General features: G+C 40.9%; 1 protein-coding gene across 5 annotated transcripts in view; it reads right to left on the bottom strand.

Moving 5' to 3' along the window:
* LOC140196636 (la-related protein 1B-like) overlaps positions 1–18,270 on the bottom strand; it is a 59,683-nt gene extending 41,413 nt beyond the window's left edge. For 2 of the 5 annotated variants that reach the window (XM_072256157.1, XM_072256154.1), the window contains exons 1-2: positions 17,838–18,270; positions 16,409–16,899 (exon numbers count right to left, since the gene is read on the bottom strand). In XM_072256157.1, coding sequence (XP_072112258.1) covers positions 16,409–16,802 — 394 coding nt within the window. In that variant the 5' untranslated portion in view covers positions 16,803–16,899; positions 17,838–18,270. Of the gene's footprint in view, positions 1–12,041; positions 12,151–16,408; positions 16,900–17,837 lie in introns of those variants that run through there. The other 3 variants (XM_072256155.1, XM_072256156.1, XM_072256158.1) reach the window with 3 other exon arrangements.
* Positions 18,271–18,694: the final 424 nt, after the last annotated feature.

Genomic DNA, 18,694 nt, shown 5'->3' with positions numbered 1-18,694 from the left:
ATGGCAGCAGCGAGAAGAGAGCTTGGCCTGGGTGGTGAGAATTCTTGATGATGGATGCTCGTTTCTTGTAACAACATTCCATGTAGATGCGCTCAATGCTGGCGGGGGCTTTACCCATGATGGACTGGACTGTATCCACTTCTTTTTGCAGGATTTCCATTCAAGGGCATTGGTGTTTCTACACCAGGCTGTGATGCAGCTAGTTGATATACTCTCCACCACACTTCTATAGAAGTATGCCAAAGTTTTAGATGTCAAGCTGAATCTTCACAAACATCTAATTAAGTATAGATGCCGCTGTGCATGGTTTGTAATTGCACTTGCATGCTGGGCCCAGGACAGATACTCTGAAATGACAACACTGAGGAATTTAAAGTTGCTGACCCTCTCCACCTCTGATCCGCCAATGGACCTCTGGTTTCCTCCTCCGGTAGTCAATAACTAGCTCCTTGGATCAATTATGGAAAAGTATGGTAGCAGATGAATTAAACAGGTATTTTGCATCAGTTTTCACTAGAGAGTATCATAAAGCATAGGTGAGACCACACTTGGACTAGTGTGTACAGTATTGGTCTCTGTATTAAAAGAGGAATGTTAATTCATTAGAATCGAGAAAAGGTTTACTAGACTGATTCTTAGATTAAAACAAGGCCTTACTAAAATAAGCACATTTAATGAGCATGTTTGTTCACAAGGTTCCATTCCACAACATGACACCAAAAGACATTGAATAGAGATCACTTTGAGAAATGTTGTAGTGAATTGACCCAGTGACCTTTCAGGCCACTTGGTTCAAACAGCATACTGTCTCTATAACAGGGAGATACACATCAAATTGAACTGATAGCCTAAAAGGCCCATGTTAAAAGTGCAGAAGCAAGGTCAGAAACTTGGAACAAAATAGGCAGAAACCCACAAATTGTAATAAGTTAATTACCAGACACTCATGGTTAAATGTTAAGATCTGGTAGAATTTCTGCTTAAAATCTGGTAGAAATTCTGCTTAAAAGGACTCCATGAGCATAAATCTCAATCCAAATCCAAAAATTGTATAGAAAGTCAAAGAGCCAACTGGAAGTGGAAATTTCTTTACTCACTTGCAGGCACAAGTCATAGTTCAGAGAACTAGCTTCTGTATTCAAGGGAGCAGGGAAAGGAGGCAATAACCTCTTCCTCAATGTCAACATGACAAAGGAGATGGTTACCGACTTCAGGAGAACCTGCACCACTCACACCCTTCTTCACATCACCGGCACAGCAGTGGAAACTGAACACGGTTTCAGACACCTGGGAGTACATATGTCACACAACCTCTCATGGTCCACATTCAAGAAAACTCACAAATGCCTCTACTTTGAAGAAGCTGAAAAGAGCTGGTCTATGCACATCAATACTCACAACCTTCTACAGATGTGCAGTTAAGAGCATCCTAGCATGCTGCATCACTGTATTGAAACTGCACTATGGTGGACTGGAAGGCTCTACAACGGGTAGTTAAAGCTGTCCAATACATCACTGGCACCATACTATCCACCAAAGCCATAAATACAGATAGGTGCTGGAAAAAGGCCAGCAATATCATGAAAAATCTGAGCCACCATGCTTATGGACTCTTTGTCCCACTCCCATTAAGAGTTTACGTTGCATCTACACCAGGACCACCAGACTCAAAAACAATTACTTCCTCCCCAAGCTTTCAGATTGTTATCTCCTTCTTAGCCCCACACCACAACCACGGGGTGGGGGGAGGATTTAAGCTTTATTTTCTTTATTTTCCTCCAGTGTCCTATATGTTTCAGAAGCAGAGTAAGCAGCTTTTTTAAATTCTAGAAGTATTCTAAAAAGACAGAGGTACATACCAAATTATTACTTGAAATCGTAACAAATGTCACTTTTCACATTTTAAACGTATAAAATATCACTTTAAATGATAGAGGTTTTGAGTTGGCTCACCTGTTAAATTAGAAAAATCTTCCCATAAATTCTGGAGGTTTACATCATTTTCCTTTATTTGCTCATTTATTAATGTATAACATATTCTCTCTGCCCTATTCAAATAAATTTGTTGCCACAAATTGCCAGGTTGCTATCACAACTACCTTTGAACACATGCAGCTAGAAGTTAAATAAGGCCGTCATTTGAAAAACAACACCGTGTAATTGGCTAACCAATGTTCCAATACCAGTCAAAGTCATCACCTAAACATTCCGTCATGACATGTAGATAATAAACACTCTATTCTCTATTGAAGAATGGAATACACAACCATAGAAAATTGAAAGCAAATAACAAAGTTTTTTTGGTAAATATCAAATTACAACCCAATACTCTTTCAAATGACTTCAAAGTAACTGTCCTGATTTTGTATAAAACAAAGTGTAGTCATTAAACGATCAAGTACCTGTGCATGATCTAAAATGGAACACTATTTTCTTTTCAAACTGTAGAAAGAATACAATTTAAAATACGTATCTTCCAATACAAAAAGTTGTAAGATGTGTATGGCATAGAACCAGGCCATTTTGCCTCAAGTTTATCAAAGAAACTGTGAAGTTTACCTGTACTTATTCCAAGTTAAGATCTGAACAACTCCCACGACAACTTCTAGTTACAGCTACAATCACGGCTGTCTAAAATAATCCAATTTTCCTGTAAATCAGACCAAAGATCCAACATCTCATTCCGAACTTCATGTGCTCTTATTTTGTGCAAGAGCCTTTTGGAGGTATCACACTGAATGCCTTTAGCTTTTAAATTTATCCTTTCATCCTGCTTCAGCTTTTCATTTTGATGCTTTTTTACAGAACGCAATCCTGCTGCTTGGTTTCTTAGTTACTAACCACAGTGGAAGACATTCAAATGTTTCTTACTCTCTTTCAAAACTATCTATTTTCATCCAATAACTAATCAAACCTGCAATAGTTAATGTGGACTCTTTAACAAGTAATGAAGTATAATAATTTGTAATGCTGATTTAAAAGCTTGACTTGACTGGCATTCTGTGATAGTCATGCATCATAAAATCTAACTCCCCATACTCCTAGTTCATATAAGGACCAAAGAAATATTCCTGTATTTTCTAAGATGTTTAACTGCAATACAATATAGATAGCTTAATATTGTAATAGAGGTGTGATGCCACAAACAGACAAAGGCAGTTTGTAACCTAACAACATATCAATGATGAATGAATACACAGTATCATAGGGAAGTGACACTTACATATACAATAAACTTCAAATGGTTACTTAGATTTATCTACACCTCTGGGTGCTGATATCTAATGGAATTACAATCCTATGATTTACACTGAATGCTGGAAGAAAATTCATAACATCTGATTACCTGATTGAGAGAGGTAGCTACATGGAAAAGTTACGTCAACAGGTACCAAGAGATTATCTGCACGCACACCATGTTTCAACTGGTATGCATGCTCTAGGCAATAGTTCTCTTCAACCTCACTTTAATTGACTTGTCAATTCCCTTCCCAAATATCACTTTCATGTACTTCCTTTTTATCAAAATTGCCTTTTTGCATCTTAAGCAAGTTTCACAAAAAAAAACTGCTTCCAAAGCTTTTCAGCACTGAAAATTTCCCTCACCTGATATCTGGTTTTAAATGATGGAACTTCCCAAGTAGTTAACTATGTTACAATTTTATCTTATGATCCTCAGTATAGAAGAAAGTAAACACAATGGAGTTTTATTTTCTTCAACCTGGCATTTCCAAAGTTTACATACGCTCAAGATCTTGTATATTTGTGCCACAATAGTGCTGAGCAACGACCATCCCTAAACAAGAGGGAGCCCAATCACCTACCCTTGACATTCCCATTACCCAGTGCCATATTCCACACCTAAGGGATCAGCACTGTCCAAAAACTCAACCAGAGCAGAAAACCTTCTTAAACCTGGTGGTGTGGGACTTGGAAGTTTCTCCACCCGATGGTGGCTGCAAAAATACAGCATGGTCCAATGGGGAAAGAATTTTTTTATTGAAAAGGTTGCCTCTTGTATATACCATCAATGGTGGGGAGGGATATGCCCATGATGTATTGGACTCTGTCCACTGCCGTCTGCAACTTCTTACATTCCCGTACATTCAAATTACTGCACCAGATCAGAATCAGGTGTAATATTACCTGCATAGGTCGTGAAATTTGTTTTATACGGCAGCGGTACACTGCAAAACACAATTTAAAAACAGTAAATTACAATATGTATACCCTGATGTAGACCTGTACATGTTCACTCCCCCTGAAGTCAACAATCAGCCCTTTAGTTTTGCTGTTATTGAGTGGATGTTTTTGCACTCAACCACGTGACCCATAATACTTCTGTAAGCTGTCTCTTTGCCATCTGTAATTCATCCAACAATATAGTCCAACAATATCGGCTAATTTAAAGATGGCACTGGAGCCATGCTTTTCCAACCATTCATGTGTTTAGGGAGTAGAATGGGGGGGGGGGGGGGGGCAAGCAAGCAGCATTGAGATGCACCCAAGATAATGGCCAGTGAGGAGATGTTATTACCAATCCCCAGTGATTGAGGTCTGCCTACAAGGAAGCTGAGTATTCAGTTGTAGAGGGAAATGCAGATGCCTGGGTCTTGAAGCTGGATGAGAAGTTGGATGCAACAATGGTGTAAAGAATGAACAGCAGTCTGACATACGAGTTTCCCTTGCCCAGCAGGTCCCAAGCAAATTGAAGAACCACAGAAAGCATATATTCCGTTGATCTGTTGTATGGTAGGCAAACTGGAGAGGATCCAGGTCATCTGAGATTAGAAGTAAATTTACACTATGACAAACCTCCCAAAGCACTTCATTTGATTGATGCAAGTGCCACTGGACAGACATCACTGAGGAAGGTGACCATGCTTTTTCCTGGGCACTGGTACAATAGATGCCTTTTTGAAGCAACTAGGAACCGCTTTTCTCAGAAGAGGTTGAATGTGTCTGTAAGCACTCCAACCTATTAGTCCACACAGATCAGAATCAGAATTAGATTTATTATCACTGGCATGTGACGTGAAATTTGTTAACTTAGCAGCAGCAGTTCAATGCAATACATAATCTAGCAGAGAAAAAAACAAATAAATAAACAATAAATTAATTACATATATTGAATAGATTTTTTTTAAAAAAACGTGCAAAAACAGAAATACTGTATATTAAAAAAAAAGTGAGGTAGTGTCCAAAGATTCAACATCCATTTAGGAATCGAATGGCAGAGGGGAAGAAGCTGTTCCTGAATCACTGAGTGTGTGCCTTCAAGCTTCTGTATTTCCTACCTGATGGTAACAGTGAGAAAAGAACATGCCCTGGGTACTGGAGGTCCTCAATAATGGATGCTGCCTTTCTGAGACACCGTTCCCTAAAGATGTCCTGGGTACTTTGAAGCCCAAGATGGAGGTGACTACATTTACAACCTTCTGCAGCTTCTTTCGGTCCTGTGCAGTAGCCCCTCCATACCAGACAGCGATGCAGCCTGTCAGAATGCTCTCCACATTACAACTATAGAAGTTTTTGAGTGTATTTGTTGACATGCCAAATCTCTTCAAGCTCCTAATAAAGTATAGCCGCAGTCTTGCCTTTTCTATATGCTGGGTCCAGGTTAGATCCTCAGAGATCTTGACACCCAGGAACTTGAAGCTGCTCACTCTCACTTGGCCAGATACACCAGCTGGACCCTTTGAAGGATGCCCGGCCATCAACCGCAGATACTAAAATTACAGGGTCATCCAGAAATGAGGCTCATATGAATCACCATGGTTCTCCTTATCAAAAGGTACATGGAGGCGGAAGAATTGCGAGAAGGGGATGGTGTCTTTGCAAGAGATACCTACAGACTCTCACAGCTACCTGGACTATTCCTCTTCCCACCCTATCTCTTGCAAAAATGCCATCCCCTTCTTGCAATTCCGTCTCTGCCACATCTGCTCTCAGGATGAGGCTTTTCATTCCAGGACGAAGGAGATGTCTTCCTTTTTTAAAGAAAGGGACTTCACTTCCTCCACCATCAACTCTGCTCTCAAACGCATCTCTCCCATTTCACGCATATCTGCTCTCACCCCATCCTCCCGCCACTTCACTAGGGATAGGGTTCCCCTTGTCCTCACCTACCACCCCACCAGCCTCCGGGTCCAACATATAATTTATCTGTAACTTCCGCCACCTCTAACAGGATCCCACCACTAAGCACATCTCCCCCCCCCCCCCCCACTTTCTGCTTTCCACAGGGATCGCTCCCTACGCGACTCCCTTGTCTATTCGTTCCCCCCCATCCCTTCCCACAGATCTCCCTCCCAGCACTTATCCTTGTTCCGCTTACAAGTGCTACACTTGCCCTTACACTTCCTCCTTCACCACCATTCAGGGCCCCAGGCAGTCCTTCCAGGTGAGGCGACACTTCACCTGCGAATCGGCTGCTGTGATAGACTGCATCCGGTACTCCCGGTGCGGCCTTCTATATATTGGCAAGACCTGACGCAGACTGGCAGACCATTTCGCTGAACACCCTACGCTCTGTACGCCAGAGAAAGCAGGATCTCCCAGTGGCCACACATTTTGATTCCACGTTCCATTCCCATTCTGACATGCCTATCCATGGCCTCCTCTACTGTCAAGATGAAGCCACACTCAGGTTGGAAGAACAACACCTTATATTCCATCTGGGTAGCCTCCAACCTGATGGCATGAACATTGACTTCTCTAACTTCAGTTAATGCCCCTCCTCCCCTTCTTACTCCATCCCTATTTATTTTTTCCCCTTTTTTTCTCTCTCTTTTTTCTCCCTCTGTCCCTCTCACTATAACTCCTTGCCTGCTCTCCATCTTCCTCTGGTGCTACCCTCCCCCTTTCTTTCTCCCTTGGCCTCCCGTCCCATGATCTTCTCCCTTCTCCAGCCTTGTATCCCTTTTGCAGATCACCTGTCCAGCTCTTGGCTCCATTCCTCCCCCTATCTTCTCCTATCATTTCAGATCTCCCCCTCCCCGTCTCAAATCTCTTACTACCTCTTCTTTCAGTTAGTCCTGACGAAGGGTCTCAGCCCGAAATGTCGACTCTTCCTCTTCCTCTTCCTATAGATGCTGCCTGGCCTGCTGCGTTCCACCAGCATTTTGTGTGTGTTGCATCATAGTTAAATCTTGGGTTTCAAACACACAAACAGCAACTTTTGTATTGATGAAGAATCTAACAAAGTGACATTGTAACACAAATCGGGGCAACAACCTAAGGAGACATTTACGTTCTGCAACTTGAAAGTACGCTTTGATGTTCACATGTTTATACACATTTAAAACCTTGCACATGAAGTCACCAACACTGCTGTTTTGCATGTTTCTTTAATTAATGCTTAATTTGTTATACAAAATGAATGGTACTTAAACACATTTTTAATGTAAATGGTATCAAAATTCTGTAATAGTATAATGATTTTCAAAGCAGATTCCTTTCTACAAGTAAAGCCTATATATCTAATGGAAATCATTTCATTTTCAGAATGCAGTCTTTTTAACCTTATGCCAACAATTCCCTGAAGTGAAATGGCAAAACTGAAAATACAATGCTTATTTTTTTACTTGACTGACCAGATTTAAATTTTGCGCCAAATGTTTGAAATTTCATCTTCACATGCTTTCATTAAATAAAATCAGAACACAAAATATTTTGTTATTTTAAAAGAATATCGCCAAATCCAACTTTCTTTTTTTTCCTCAAATTATTTAGCAGTATGCCTGTTTATTTTTCAAAAATTTCTCAAATTCAAACAGACTTTAATACAAATCAGTGTACTAGCCATTGAGTTATCCTGTCCAGTTTCTTTTTTAATCCGAGTAAGTTTTGCTGTTTTAACTACTTTAGAATAAAAGCAATAAAAGATAAATTATGAATAGGAAAAGCACAACCATGTTTCAATTTCTTAGACTTTCTACTACATTTTTTAAAAATAAGGTTTTATTGCTGATTCTATATCGCAGATTTCTAAGAATAATTTAACAAAACTCTTGGTTCTCACTCATTATGATAGAATATACAAAAGAGAAGGCTAGAATCTTTTCAAAAATGCATAGGACATTTCAGTTATAGAAGAATTTCTAACAATTTAAGGTTTTTAGGTGGCATAAAGCAAACAATGATGCTGGAGTCACAAATAAATAGACTGATTTAAACAGTGGCTCATTACCTTAATTTACCATGCCAATGAGAATATTTGGAGTAAGTTAACATTATGATTCCACTGAAAGATGCAAATACATCTAAGTAGTATTTATTGATTCTACCTGATTTGTTAAAAAATGTACGCTGTCATATTTACGAAATACATTAATGAGTAATAAATCACATAGTTAAGTCATACAGCAAATACAAAATAAAAAAATTCATTTAAGTTATATAGGATGACAATAAACTCCCTCACTCAAATGCATTCCAGTTTAATAGCTGCTCAGATTGACTTTAGGCAATCAAAAGTGTACGCTTACAGAGCAACATTCCCTCAAATACCTAGGCCTCAGGCCCATCATTGAGAATGACTAGACAAAAAGCTTAAATCTGACCACATTGCAAAATGTAGAAGGAACAAGGATCACAGGTTTCAAGGAATAAAAACTGCACCAACAGTTTCTAGAGGTAGTAGACTTTTAGGAGCGCATATTCCAGGCAAGAAGACACATTCACTCCACTCCCCCCCCCCAAAAAACACTACTTAAGCTATTTTTCCTGGGCTTAGCTGTACATCATTCCATTTGTCTGAAATTTCATTACAAATGCCACATTCCATCCTGATGACACAAATTCAGTAAAGCCTATAGAAATAGGTGATTTACATTTAAAAGCAAAGCATGCTAAATGCAATATACAATAAACACTATACTTTGGAAACTTTACATTCAGCCTAATACTATTTGAAAGTGTAGACTGTGAAGTAACAAACTTGAGTAACCAGCCCACAATTTTACAATATGTATGGTTGTGATCTGAAGATGACATTAAGAAATGCAAAGCAAGGTTGCAGAAAATGGGGATGCAGAATGAGATCCAAGGTGAGATACAGAAAAGGCACGTTTAAATGAGTGGTTTATGAGATAGAATCATCCAGCACAAAAACAGCCTATATAGTTGGGTCAGTCATAAAGTGCGTACCTACAGTAATCCCAATTTCCAACACGAATTACATTCTATGCCAGCGGTCCCCAACCACCGGGCCACAAAGCATGCGCTACCAGGCCCTGAGGAAACGATATGATTTGGCGATATGAGTCAGCTGCACCTTTCCTCATTCCCTGCCACGCCCACTGTTGAACTTGAACGCATGCGAAGTCATTACCCGCGCGTCATCCATGCCAGCGTGGGAAGGAGATCAACTCCTCCAGCTTGCAAATGACGGTGGGCTGAAAAGTATGTTTGACATAACATCTCTGCCGGCATTCTGGATCAAAGTCAAGGCTAAATATCCCAAGATAGCCATGAAAGCACTGAAAACGTTGCTTCCATTTCCAACATCATATCCCTGCAATGAACGCAACAAAAACTAAATTGCGGAATAGACTGGACATAAGGAACCCCCTTCGAGTATCGCTGTCTCCCATCACCCCTCGATAGGACCATCTTGTTGCAAGGAAACAAGCCCAGGGCTCCCACTGATTCAGCGATATTGGTGTGTTGCAACGATTTTATATGTTCATACGGAGAAAATATGAGCTGTGTGTTTAATATCCAAATGTTACTTAAAATGTTATGATGCTATTGACTTCTAAGTGACTTATATAACCATATAACAATGACAGCACGGAAACAGGCCATCTCTGCCCTTCTGGTCTGTGCCGAACGCTTACTCTCACCTAGTCCCACCAACCTGCACTCAGCCCATAACCCTCCATTCCTTTCCTGTCCATATAGCTATCCAATTTTTCTTTAAATGATAATATCGAACCTGCCTCTACCACTTCTAATGGAAGTTCGTTCGATACTTACTTCAAGCTCCCCTGATAATTGACATCACTATATTCATGCGAGGAAGATATGCACTGTGTTTAATATTAAATTCGTTAGATACACTCAATCTCGTTTCTAAAAGGGTTTATTAGCCACTTATCACCTATATTCCGGTTGTGATTAACCACCCCATCCCCCCCGAACAGAATCGCTAAAAACGATTTGTAGGGAAAAATCGGCATGTACACGCATGCACACTGGTGCCCACGCAAGGCATCATGGTCATCGTAGTCTTTCTCAGGGTAAAGCCAACGTATTAGACTGCTACTCTTGTCCATCGGCAACCCTACCCACCCCCCCCCCCCACTCCGTCAGCCAGTCCGCAAGAATATTGTCAATATTAAACCGGTCCACAGTACAAAAAAGGTTGGGGACCCCTGTTCTATGCTATGGCATTTCTAGTACTTATCAGAACACGTGAGTGCCTGCATCCAGAAATTGCTCTTAGCAAATTCTGGGTTTCAACCAATGTGTGTGAAGATGTTCCTCTAATCTCCAATCTCCCACCTTAAACCTATCCCTCTAATCAAGGGAAATTTTTCTCGATATTTTTGACTTAATTATCGTACAGTAAGACTTCAGATGAGCAATACAGCATCTCAGATCAAACAAGGTAGAGCTTTTGGATAACCAGAATACTGCTTTTGATGCCATTGCAACCATTATGTAAAATGTTTGATTGACAAAAGATTATTTGTTAATTTTTTGCTAGCCTTACCAGCTCAGCCTAGAAATTTTAGTGAAAACGTGTGTGTATTAGTGTGCATTGCAGGGGGAGGTAGACAGTCCGAAGGAGGGATCCATCATTTGCTGCACAATTCATAACAGCATCAGCAAAACTGTTGCAGTTCCAAAAATAACTTTATCCTAAAAAGTTTTGTCTTAAACTATGAATATCACTCATAAAGTTTATCATTTAGAGTTAACACTATTCAGTAAATCCATAAAAGTATCATTAAATCTTTAGGAACATAATACCATTTTAGCAGCATCATTCATTAAATCAAAACTTTTAAGCATGAAGAACATGTAAAAAAAAACTGGGTATTTCTGAATACTTTTCTTAACAAATAGTTCACAAGAGGAATAAGAAAAAAATCACAGGTGTAGCTTCTGCACCACAAAAATACAAATATATCCAGCAAAATATATATTTGTATGTTGCACATTTACTGGGCTCTAAACATGATAAGCAGTGTAATTTCCTAGAAACACAATACAAAATGGTTTTATGAGACTGGTCGCACAAAGTGAATGCAAGAAGTTTTAGAATGCAGAAATGAATTTTGCATCTTCTATTACTAAGGTCTTTCTTTGTTCTGCCTAGTTTCCCAACCACCTAGTAAATTACAAGTACCAGGAAAAAAAGCCAAGCTACTAAAGACAATTCCCTTGAAAAGTGCAGGTCCAGTAACCTTTGAGTTAAGCCTCACCGAGAACAAAACAGCTGCTTATTTGACATTTCATCCACATGTTACATTCCACCCCATACGACCAGTGTGCTACAGCTAAAGCACAGAAATGTAGATAATCAGCCTTCATTCTCAAAAGATCTTAAACAAAAAGTGAGATGGTTTTACAATTGCCAGGTTAAGTTATCACCTGCTATGCAACGTCTGTGAAACGTAGAAAACAACCCTAGGTAAAATGGAGGGATGCCTGGGATTTGTGGATCCACTCCCTATTTTTTTTATATAAATATTTAGCCTTTGTTGTGCTTATTTTTGTTCCAAATATGAAACATGTTAGCATCAATCTCATTAGAGACACCTGAAACAACACCCTCCCAACCTATCCCTTTGTTATTTCAAATCTACATTTGGAATTATCAGCCCATTGGTACACTACATGTTCACGCCTACAAATGACTACAGGTCGAGTACTTAATCTCAAAGGTGAGTGTGAACATGGGAAAGGGCAGGGTTTTAGTGTGGGGGGGGTGGAAATAAAGAAGTGAAAAAGCGTGGAAAAGGTTAGCCAATTCCCAACAGTTGAGGGAAGGGTGGGAGGGTGGGGAATAAAAGCTGAGGGCAACTCACCCTGGGATGCTCTTGCACACCTCCTAGCAACTGGTTAGAGCAGCTTTGGCAGAGGCCTGGGAGCAGGTCGCCTGCCCGCCCTCTCGGCAGTGGGGTGGTGCAGGGAGACCTAAAGAGGGGGGAAGAAAAATAAATTTTTAAAATGTGGTGGAGAAATTTAATCTCCAGTCCAATCAATCTCATCCAATTGCATAATAAACTAAACCCTCTTTGGTCCCAATGATTCTTTCAATTTTAATTCCAAGAACTCAGCAAGAGAAAACCTCCTTTTCAACTAACTTTTGCCCCTGTAAGCACATTAACTATCTTCCAGGATATAGTTCTGCAGGTGCCAGACATGATCTGGTGACTTGGCAAGTTGCCAGTCAAGGCAGTGGACGATCCGAAGTATACTTGTCTACGTAAGTAACAGGTCTGGCCTCTTCACCTAATACTCACTTCAAATAGATCAGCAACTAGATAGCAGTATTGATAGTGACTGGTCAGCAACTAGAAACATGGGCAACTCTCCCCTCCATCAGCACTGATATACAAATGAGGCTAGTTCCAAAGAACAGAATTAAATAAATATGGAATACATGATCCACTAGACTCTTTACCTAATCCTTTCAACACTGTAAATTTCCACTGGAAAAGTCACTTGGAATTCAAATCATTATTACCATATAAAAGGAGACTCAAAGCTAAAGTGAGAGTTATAAGTTCCCATTATACGGTTGGAACCACCAAATTCTCCTTGCTCTTGCATGTAAAAGAGCTCATATGGAATAGAATGATGCAAACAAAAAGCTTGTGGCTGTACTCAGTTGAATATTTAGTGTCAGTAATGGACAAAATATTGTTAATAAAATTCTGTGACAGAAAGTCACATGACACATTAAAAACAAATCAGAATAGATTTAAGGGAAAAATGTATGTGAGAACCAAAATATATTTTAAAAGAGCAAGCACATTTCATGCAGTCTATGTGGATTCTAATGAGGCACTTGATAATATCCGGCATGAAAGAGAAATCTAGGTATCCAGAGAAGGGCACCAAATTGCATCCAAAATTAACTCTGCCAGAAGACAAGTGGGGCCCTGCAGGAATTGGCATTAGACACATGATCATTTTTTTTGTGGTACATAACAACGAACAAGTACTGGCCCTTCCATCCACGATATTAGATGTTGTAGGCATAAAAGGACAAAGCCAAAGGTTTTCAGACAATCTAAAGGATGTAATGTAATTAAAGGTGCAGGGAACTAACAATGGACTGCAATGGTGAATAGAAAAGTAGCAAATTTAATTCAGTCCTGAGAAAAGAAAGAAAATATACTACTTGAGAGGAGTAAACAAGGCAACAAGTGGTAGATTATTAATAAAAAGGAACAATGGCAATCTTAAAACACATGTCAACAGAGGTATTGAAGACAAGCACATAATGTGATTATGAATACATTTGCTTTTATTGGACAAGGTGCAGAACAGAAGAAAATGCTAAAAGTACAAAACATTAGCTTGATTACATTACAGGAAGAACCTGGTAGCAGAGATTATACAGTGGAGATTTACAAGGATGTTGCCAAGTGAAGTGTTGTCAAGACGACACTCTTGCTAGTTAAGGTTCCTTTATTAAAACAGTAGAGTTTAGTTGAGGTGTACAAGCTCATCACATGACTAGACTGGGAGAACAAAAGTGACCACCTTAGCAGAGGCTCAACAGGGAGAGATAGGTAAGATAGGTAAGCAGCTGCATTTTTATTCACCTGGGAAGATACTTCCTGAAAGGATGGAGGAAGCAGAAATGTTGATTTTTATCAACCAAAATCAATTATTTTGGTTAACTGGGCCACTGGTTAATCAGGGTAGCCACTTATTTGAGACAATGCTTAAAGAACAAAAACTAATCAAGAAAATAGCCAAGATTCCCTTTGTTTATTTGGGACACTATGCCATTTAATTGGGGCAGGAGAATGTTGCAGAACAGTTTGTAACTGGTGTCAGACATGTGCACTTGTGTGGCCATTAGGCACTAGAACCATACTTAGAGAGATACTGTCAGGTGCATGTGCTTGTATTCAAAGAGCAGTGATTTTGTCACTGATAGTTGGTGAGAAATATGTAACAAGACATTTCAGAACTTCTTTGCTCACTGCGGTTTCAAGCAATTAGGTTCGGAGATGACAGAAACAACCATGAGTGAAAATGAAAGGATTTCACTACTTCAAATTAGGAACTACAATCATCTTGAATATTACAATGAAACTGAAGATTTATAAGAAGCAATCGTCGATAGTATTGTATGAAGGCAGTCCACAACCTACACTAGGTGCATGCGCTGCGTTTGTTCATTTACAGACAATCAAAAGGCGGCAGCAGTGGTTCCTCCATTGATACCACGAGGAACTAATACATAGTTTTATAATATTGTAGCAGCATTGATAGTGTTCTAGTTTGTCCCATATTCATTAAAGTACATCACTTGTTACTTAGTTAAACAGTATCATCTTTTTTATACCTTTAACTATTTCCATGAAACTTCAGCTAATTGGACAGCACTTAGTTGGACCAAAATGTACTTGTCCCAATTAACCAGAATCCACTGTACATGGATGAGCATTTGATTCTGTAATCTGCATGGATCTGGACCAAGAGCTTGCAGATGAATAAATTTTACTCAGCTGGCATTGACATGACAGACTAAATTTCTATATACATATCATAAAATGGCATAAATATGAATCAGTAAACATATGATTCACATGAAATATTGTCACCAAAAGTCCCTGCAAGTTGGATGCAGAGTACAGACCCTGAATGAAATAGGATTTATGCTTTTACACCTGAGAAGATACATGGCCAAAATGTGGTAACAGGCAAGGTAATTAAGATGTTTCACATTGAAGAGGTCCAAGCTTGTTTGCAGTGCACTTCAAATAATCAACCAACATTTGTTGTGAAGATTTACACGTAAATAAAAGCTTTTGGACATTTCCCAGAGTCCAAAACAGTATGCCAGCAAGGGAGCAGGTCGCAAAAGCAAAATATCGGCAGGAAAGGTTTATTTATTAATGCGCCTAAAAATGTGGTCTTATTGCCTCAAAGAAAGTTTAATTTATTTTACTGTGCCACCAAAGTACATGGCAAAACTATAATCCAAAATTCCGTAGGAATCGACCATCTCACGGGAAACTTAATTCAGTTACATGACTAAGCATATTCAGTAATTTCATCGGATGATTCTTGCAAGATTCACAAAGTGAAATGCACCTACGTTTTCGATCTGTAACAATGACAGATGCAAATTTGTCTTTCGACCAAGTAACGCTGCTGTCCATTTCTAAAAACAGTCAAAGGTAACTTCAAAATTTAAATTCCAAAACCATTCACCCACCCATTTTCCCACTTGAAAAGCTGCTTGCCCGCAGCAGTACTACACGTGCTACATTGAAATTTGATTAGAAATGGGGGAAGGGTAGCATTTAAACTGCGCCGTGATCACGAATGCGCTGCCATCAGCATATTCGTCCGTTTACAACTATTCCTCATGAAAACTAAAATAGCATAGCAATAAGAGAAACAGGCGAGAGAAATCGAACTCAAAATTCACATTTGCCTAAAATTTCACAGTTCACCTATGCTATTACAAAATCTATAATGTCGTACGTTCATAGAAAACACGTTTTCTTCCATTAGAATTATGGGTAAAATTAAATGATCTGTGTCCCGGTTGATAGTAATCGCCAATACCACCCGCGTACTTAAAATTAAACATTTTATATTCGATTGTAAACTATTACAGGAGTAATCAAACCAAGGAATGAAAAAAATCACTGATCATATACACAACTCCGGTCGAACCAAAATAAATTTGCTTTAATTCCCATGAAAAGACCTGCAGCTGGCCGATCAAAGATCTTCCAAGATAGCAAATATCTAATAGCACTCGCAATACTGCAGTAAGCAGAAGAGTATTTTTTTCCCGAAATGACATAAATGTGGCCAGATTTCATGCTAGAGGTCTTGAATATACAGACAGCTCTTTCAAACTTATTTAACCGTAAGTCCTTTCATGAAACAACCAATATGACACAATACAAACACCTGCATATGTAGAGATTTAAAATTGAACTTTTAAATAGACACGTGGCCTCTAAACTAATCCAATTATCTGCTGCAAGTCAGCAAACCAAAAGGTGACTCGACTTTCAGTGCTCGACAATAGTACTTGTCTAAACAAAACTTAGTTTGTCAAAGTATTAATAACAGCAAATATTTTCGTAGCCAGTAATAATCAAGCAATAAAGACAATCACCTCTTCACTGTCACCTTACAGCGTCAAAGTAACCAACTACCAGATTTAAAATCGACTTCGTGCACAAACCTGTCTCCTGACTGCTGACGTTCACGCTGTTAGCAGTGACCATATTTTTCTTCTTCGTCCAAGGGTTGATTTTGGGAGGGGGCGCTTCGGTGAACTTCAGCGATTTATCTGCCGGCTCCCTCTGATTGTGGTCGTTCTCCTTGTTCTCTTTCTCGGCGTCGGTCGCTATCTCCAAAGGGCCGCTCCGCTCTCCAGAGCGATCTCGCCCTGCGGTCTGCGGCTCCAACCTCGCCAGCAGGCCGTTACCGGCGTCTTCGTCTGCTCCTGAAGCAGACGATACGGAGCGGTAGCGGTCCGCCGGTTCTAACAGAGAGCTGACGCCGCTACTGCTGCCAACCGGCTGCGGGTCGTGATCGGTGGACTGAAGCATTGGTGTCTCAACGTCGGTGGCCATCGTGCACCGAACGGATGAACCGATGTCGGGTTCACCGCTGTTCCCCTTTCCTCTACAGCCCTCGCAAATAACTCGTCTTAAAATTACTCGAGATTTACTGTTGGAATTAAAAGAAAAAGAAAAAGGAACAATTAAACTAAAGTAACGGAAGAGCTGCTCCTTCATTCTTAAAAATCACATGGCCACTAGTTAAAAAGCAGTAAGCGCCTCCCCAACCCAGAATTCGATTGCGGGTAAACTTAAAAGGCATTTTTAAAAAAAACGATATTTCTTTTAACTAGGGGGTATTGGGTAGCAGAGACAGAATCTAAAATAATAAAAAATAAGGGTCGGTGTAGCAACAGCTGGTCCAAGGTTAAGTAAGAGGGGGAGAAGGGGGCAGAACATATACATACATACATATATATATATTTATGTATATGTGTGTGTGTATATATATATATATATATATATATATACATAATTAGTTAATGGGCACCTTCTCCAGCTAATATAACGAGCGGCCGGGGGCGGTGAGGAAAGGGGAGCTCCGGAGGGGTCAGTCAGAGCGGAGTCGCCAGCTCCCGGCCACCACGTGCGATCAGCACTGACGTGGCCGCCGCCGCCGCTCGCCGGCCCCGGGAGCGCTCCGCCGGGCACGGCTGCCACCGCCGCACCGCTTCATGCCATTGTTACGACACACAGCTGTTACTGTGGAAACTGGCCTTGTTTATTGTTTTTCCCCCTCTCTTTTGGGCCCCGATAGAAATTTTTGTTTTATTTAAAGGCGTATTAACGGTGGGAGAGGAAACGCAGGCCGGGGTTCCATAACAGCCAGTTATGGGGGTGGGGAAGGCAAGGAAAGGCAAGGCAGCAGACGCGGGTCAGTTCAATGCCATGCATCGACCCATCGTGATCTCTTCCCCCCCCCCTTCGTCTTGCCCTCCCTTCAGCGGGGTCCGACATAGAAGCTGCAGAAACCCCCAAAGGTGGGAGGGGGGCGATAAGAAGGAAAAGGTGGTTAAATTAAGAAAAACACAAGGTCAAACGTCTCACCGGGATTGCTTCTAGGGGGTGAAAAACATGTCTCTCTTTTGCGGGGGGGAAATCCAACTCGCGAGGAAGACTGAGCGGAAGAAATTGAACGGAATGTGCAGGAGAACACGGGGCCAGAGGCAGCAATATGGAGGACTAGAGGACGAGTCGCTCTTCCCTTCGAACCCGGGCAACAAACGTGGTTCCTCGCCAACCTCCACTCACTCGCCTCGTTGTTCTGAATCACGGCCTGAAACCCCTCCCTCCGAGACCGCCCGGGATCAGTCTCCAAGGAACTACTCCGTGCCGTCCTCCTCTCCGTGTCCGCTCACTCGCAGTACTCGCCGGATCTCTGGCCCACCGCCCGCTTCCATTTGCCTCAACTTAAGACATAGTTTGCACCCACCATGTTAATCCGACAGTTTTTTTTGTGAGGGTGGTGGGTAATGGAACTGCGCATGCGCACGAGTCCCTTCACGCTCTTCCTCTCCCCCCCCTTACCGGCCTGTGCGGCGACGAGGTGGCGCATGCGCGCCGGTTCCTCCCTTCGGCGCTGCTGGGCTTTACAAAATGCCGTCGGAAGTACGTGTCCTTCTAATGCGCTCGCTGGTTAGCGATGTCATGCTGTTTGGAACACGCGCATTCATTCCTTTAAAAACGGCAGAGGACAGAAACAGGGAATAATGAACTGCTAAGCAGCAAACGGGAGGAAATCTGCAGATGCTGGAAATTCAAGCAACACACATCAAAGTTGCTGGTGAACGCAGCAGGCCGACCGAAACGTAGACTGCACCTCTTCCCAGAGATGCTGCCTGGCCTGCTGCGTTCACCAGCAACTTTGATGTGAAATGTTAAGCAGAGCAGTTTTTGAACCTGGA

Source organism: Mobula birostris, chromosome 4 (genome assembly GCF_030028105.1).
Source record: "Mobula birostris isolate sMobBir1 chromosome 4, sMobBir1.hap1, whole genome shotgun sequence".
NCBI classification, from domain to species: Eukaryota; Metazoa; Chordata; class Chondrichthyes; order Myliobatiformes; family Myliobatidae; genus Mobula; species Mobula birostris.
This window is presented reverse-complemented; position numbering and strand designations above follow the sequence as displayed.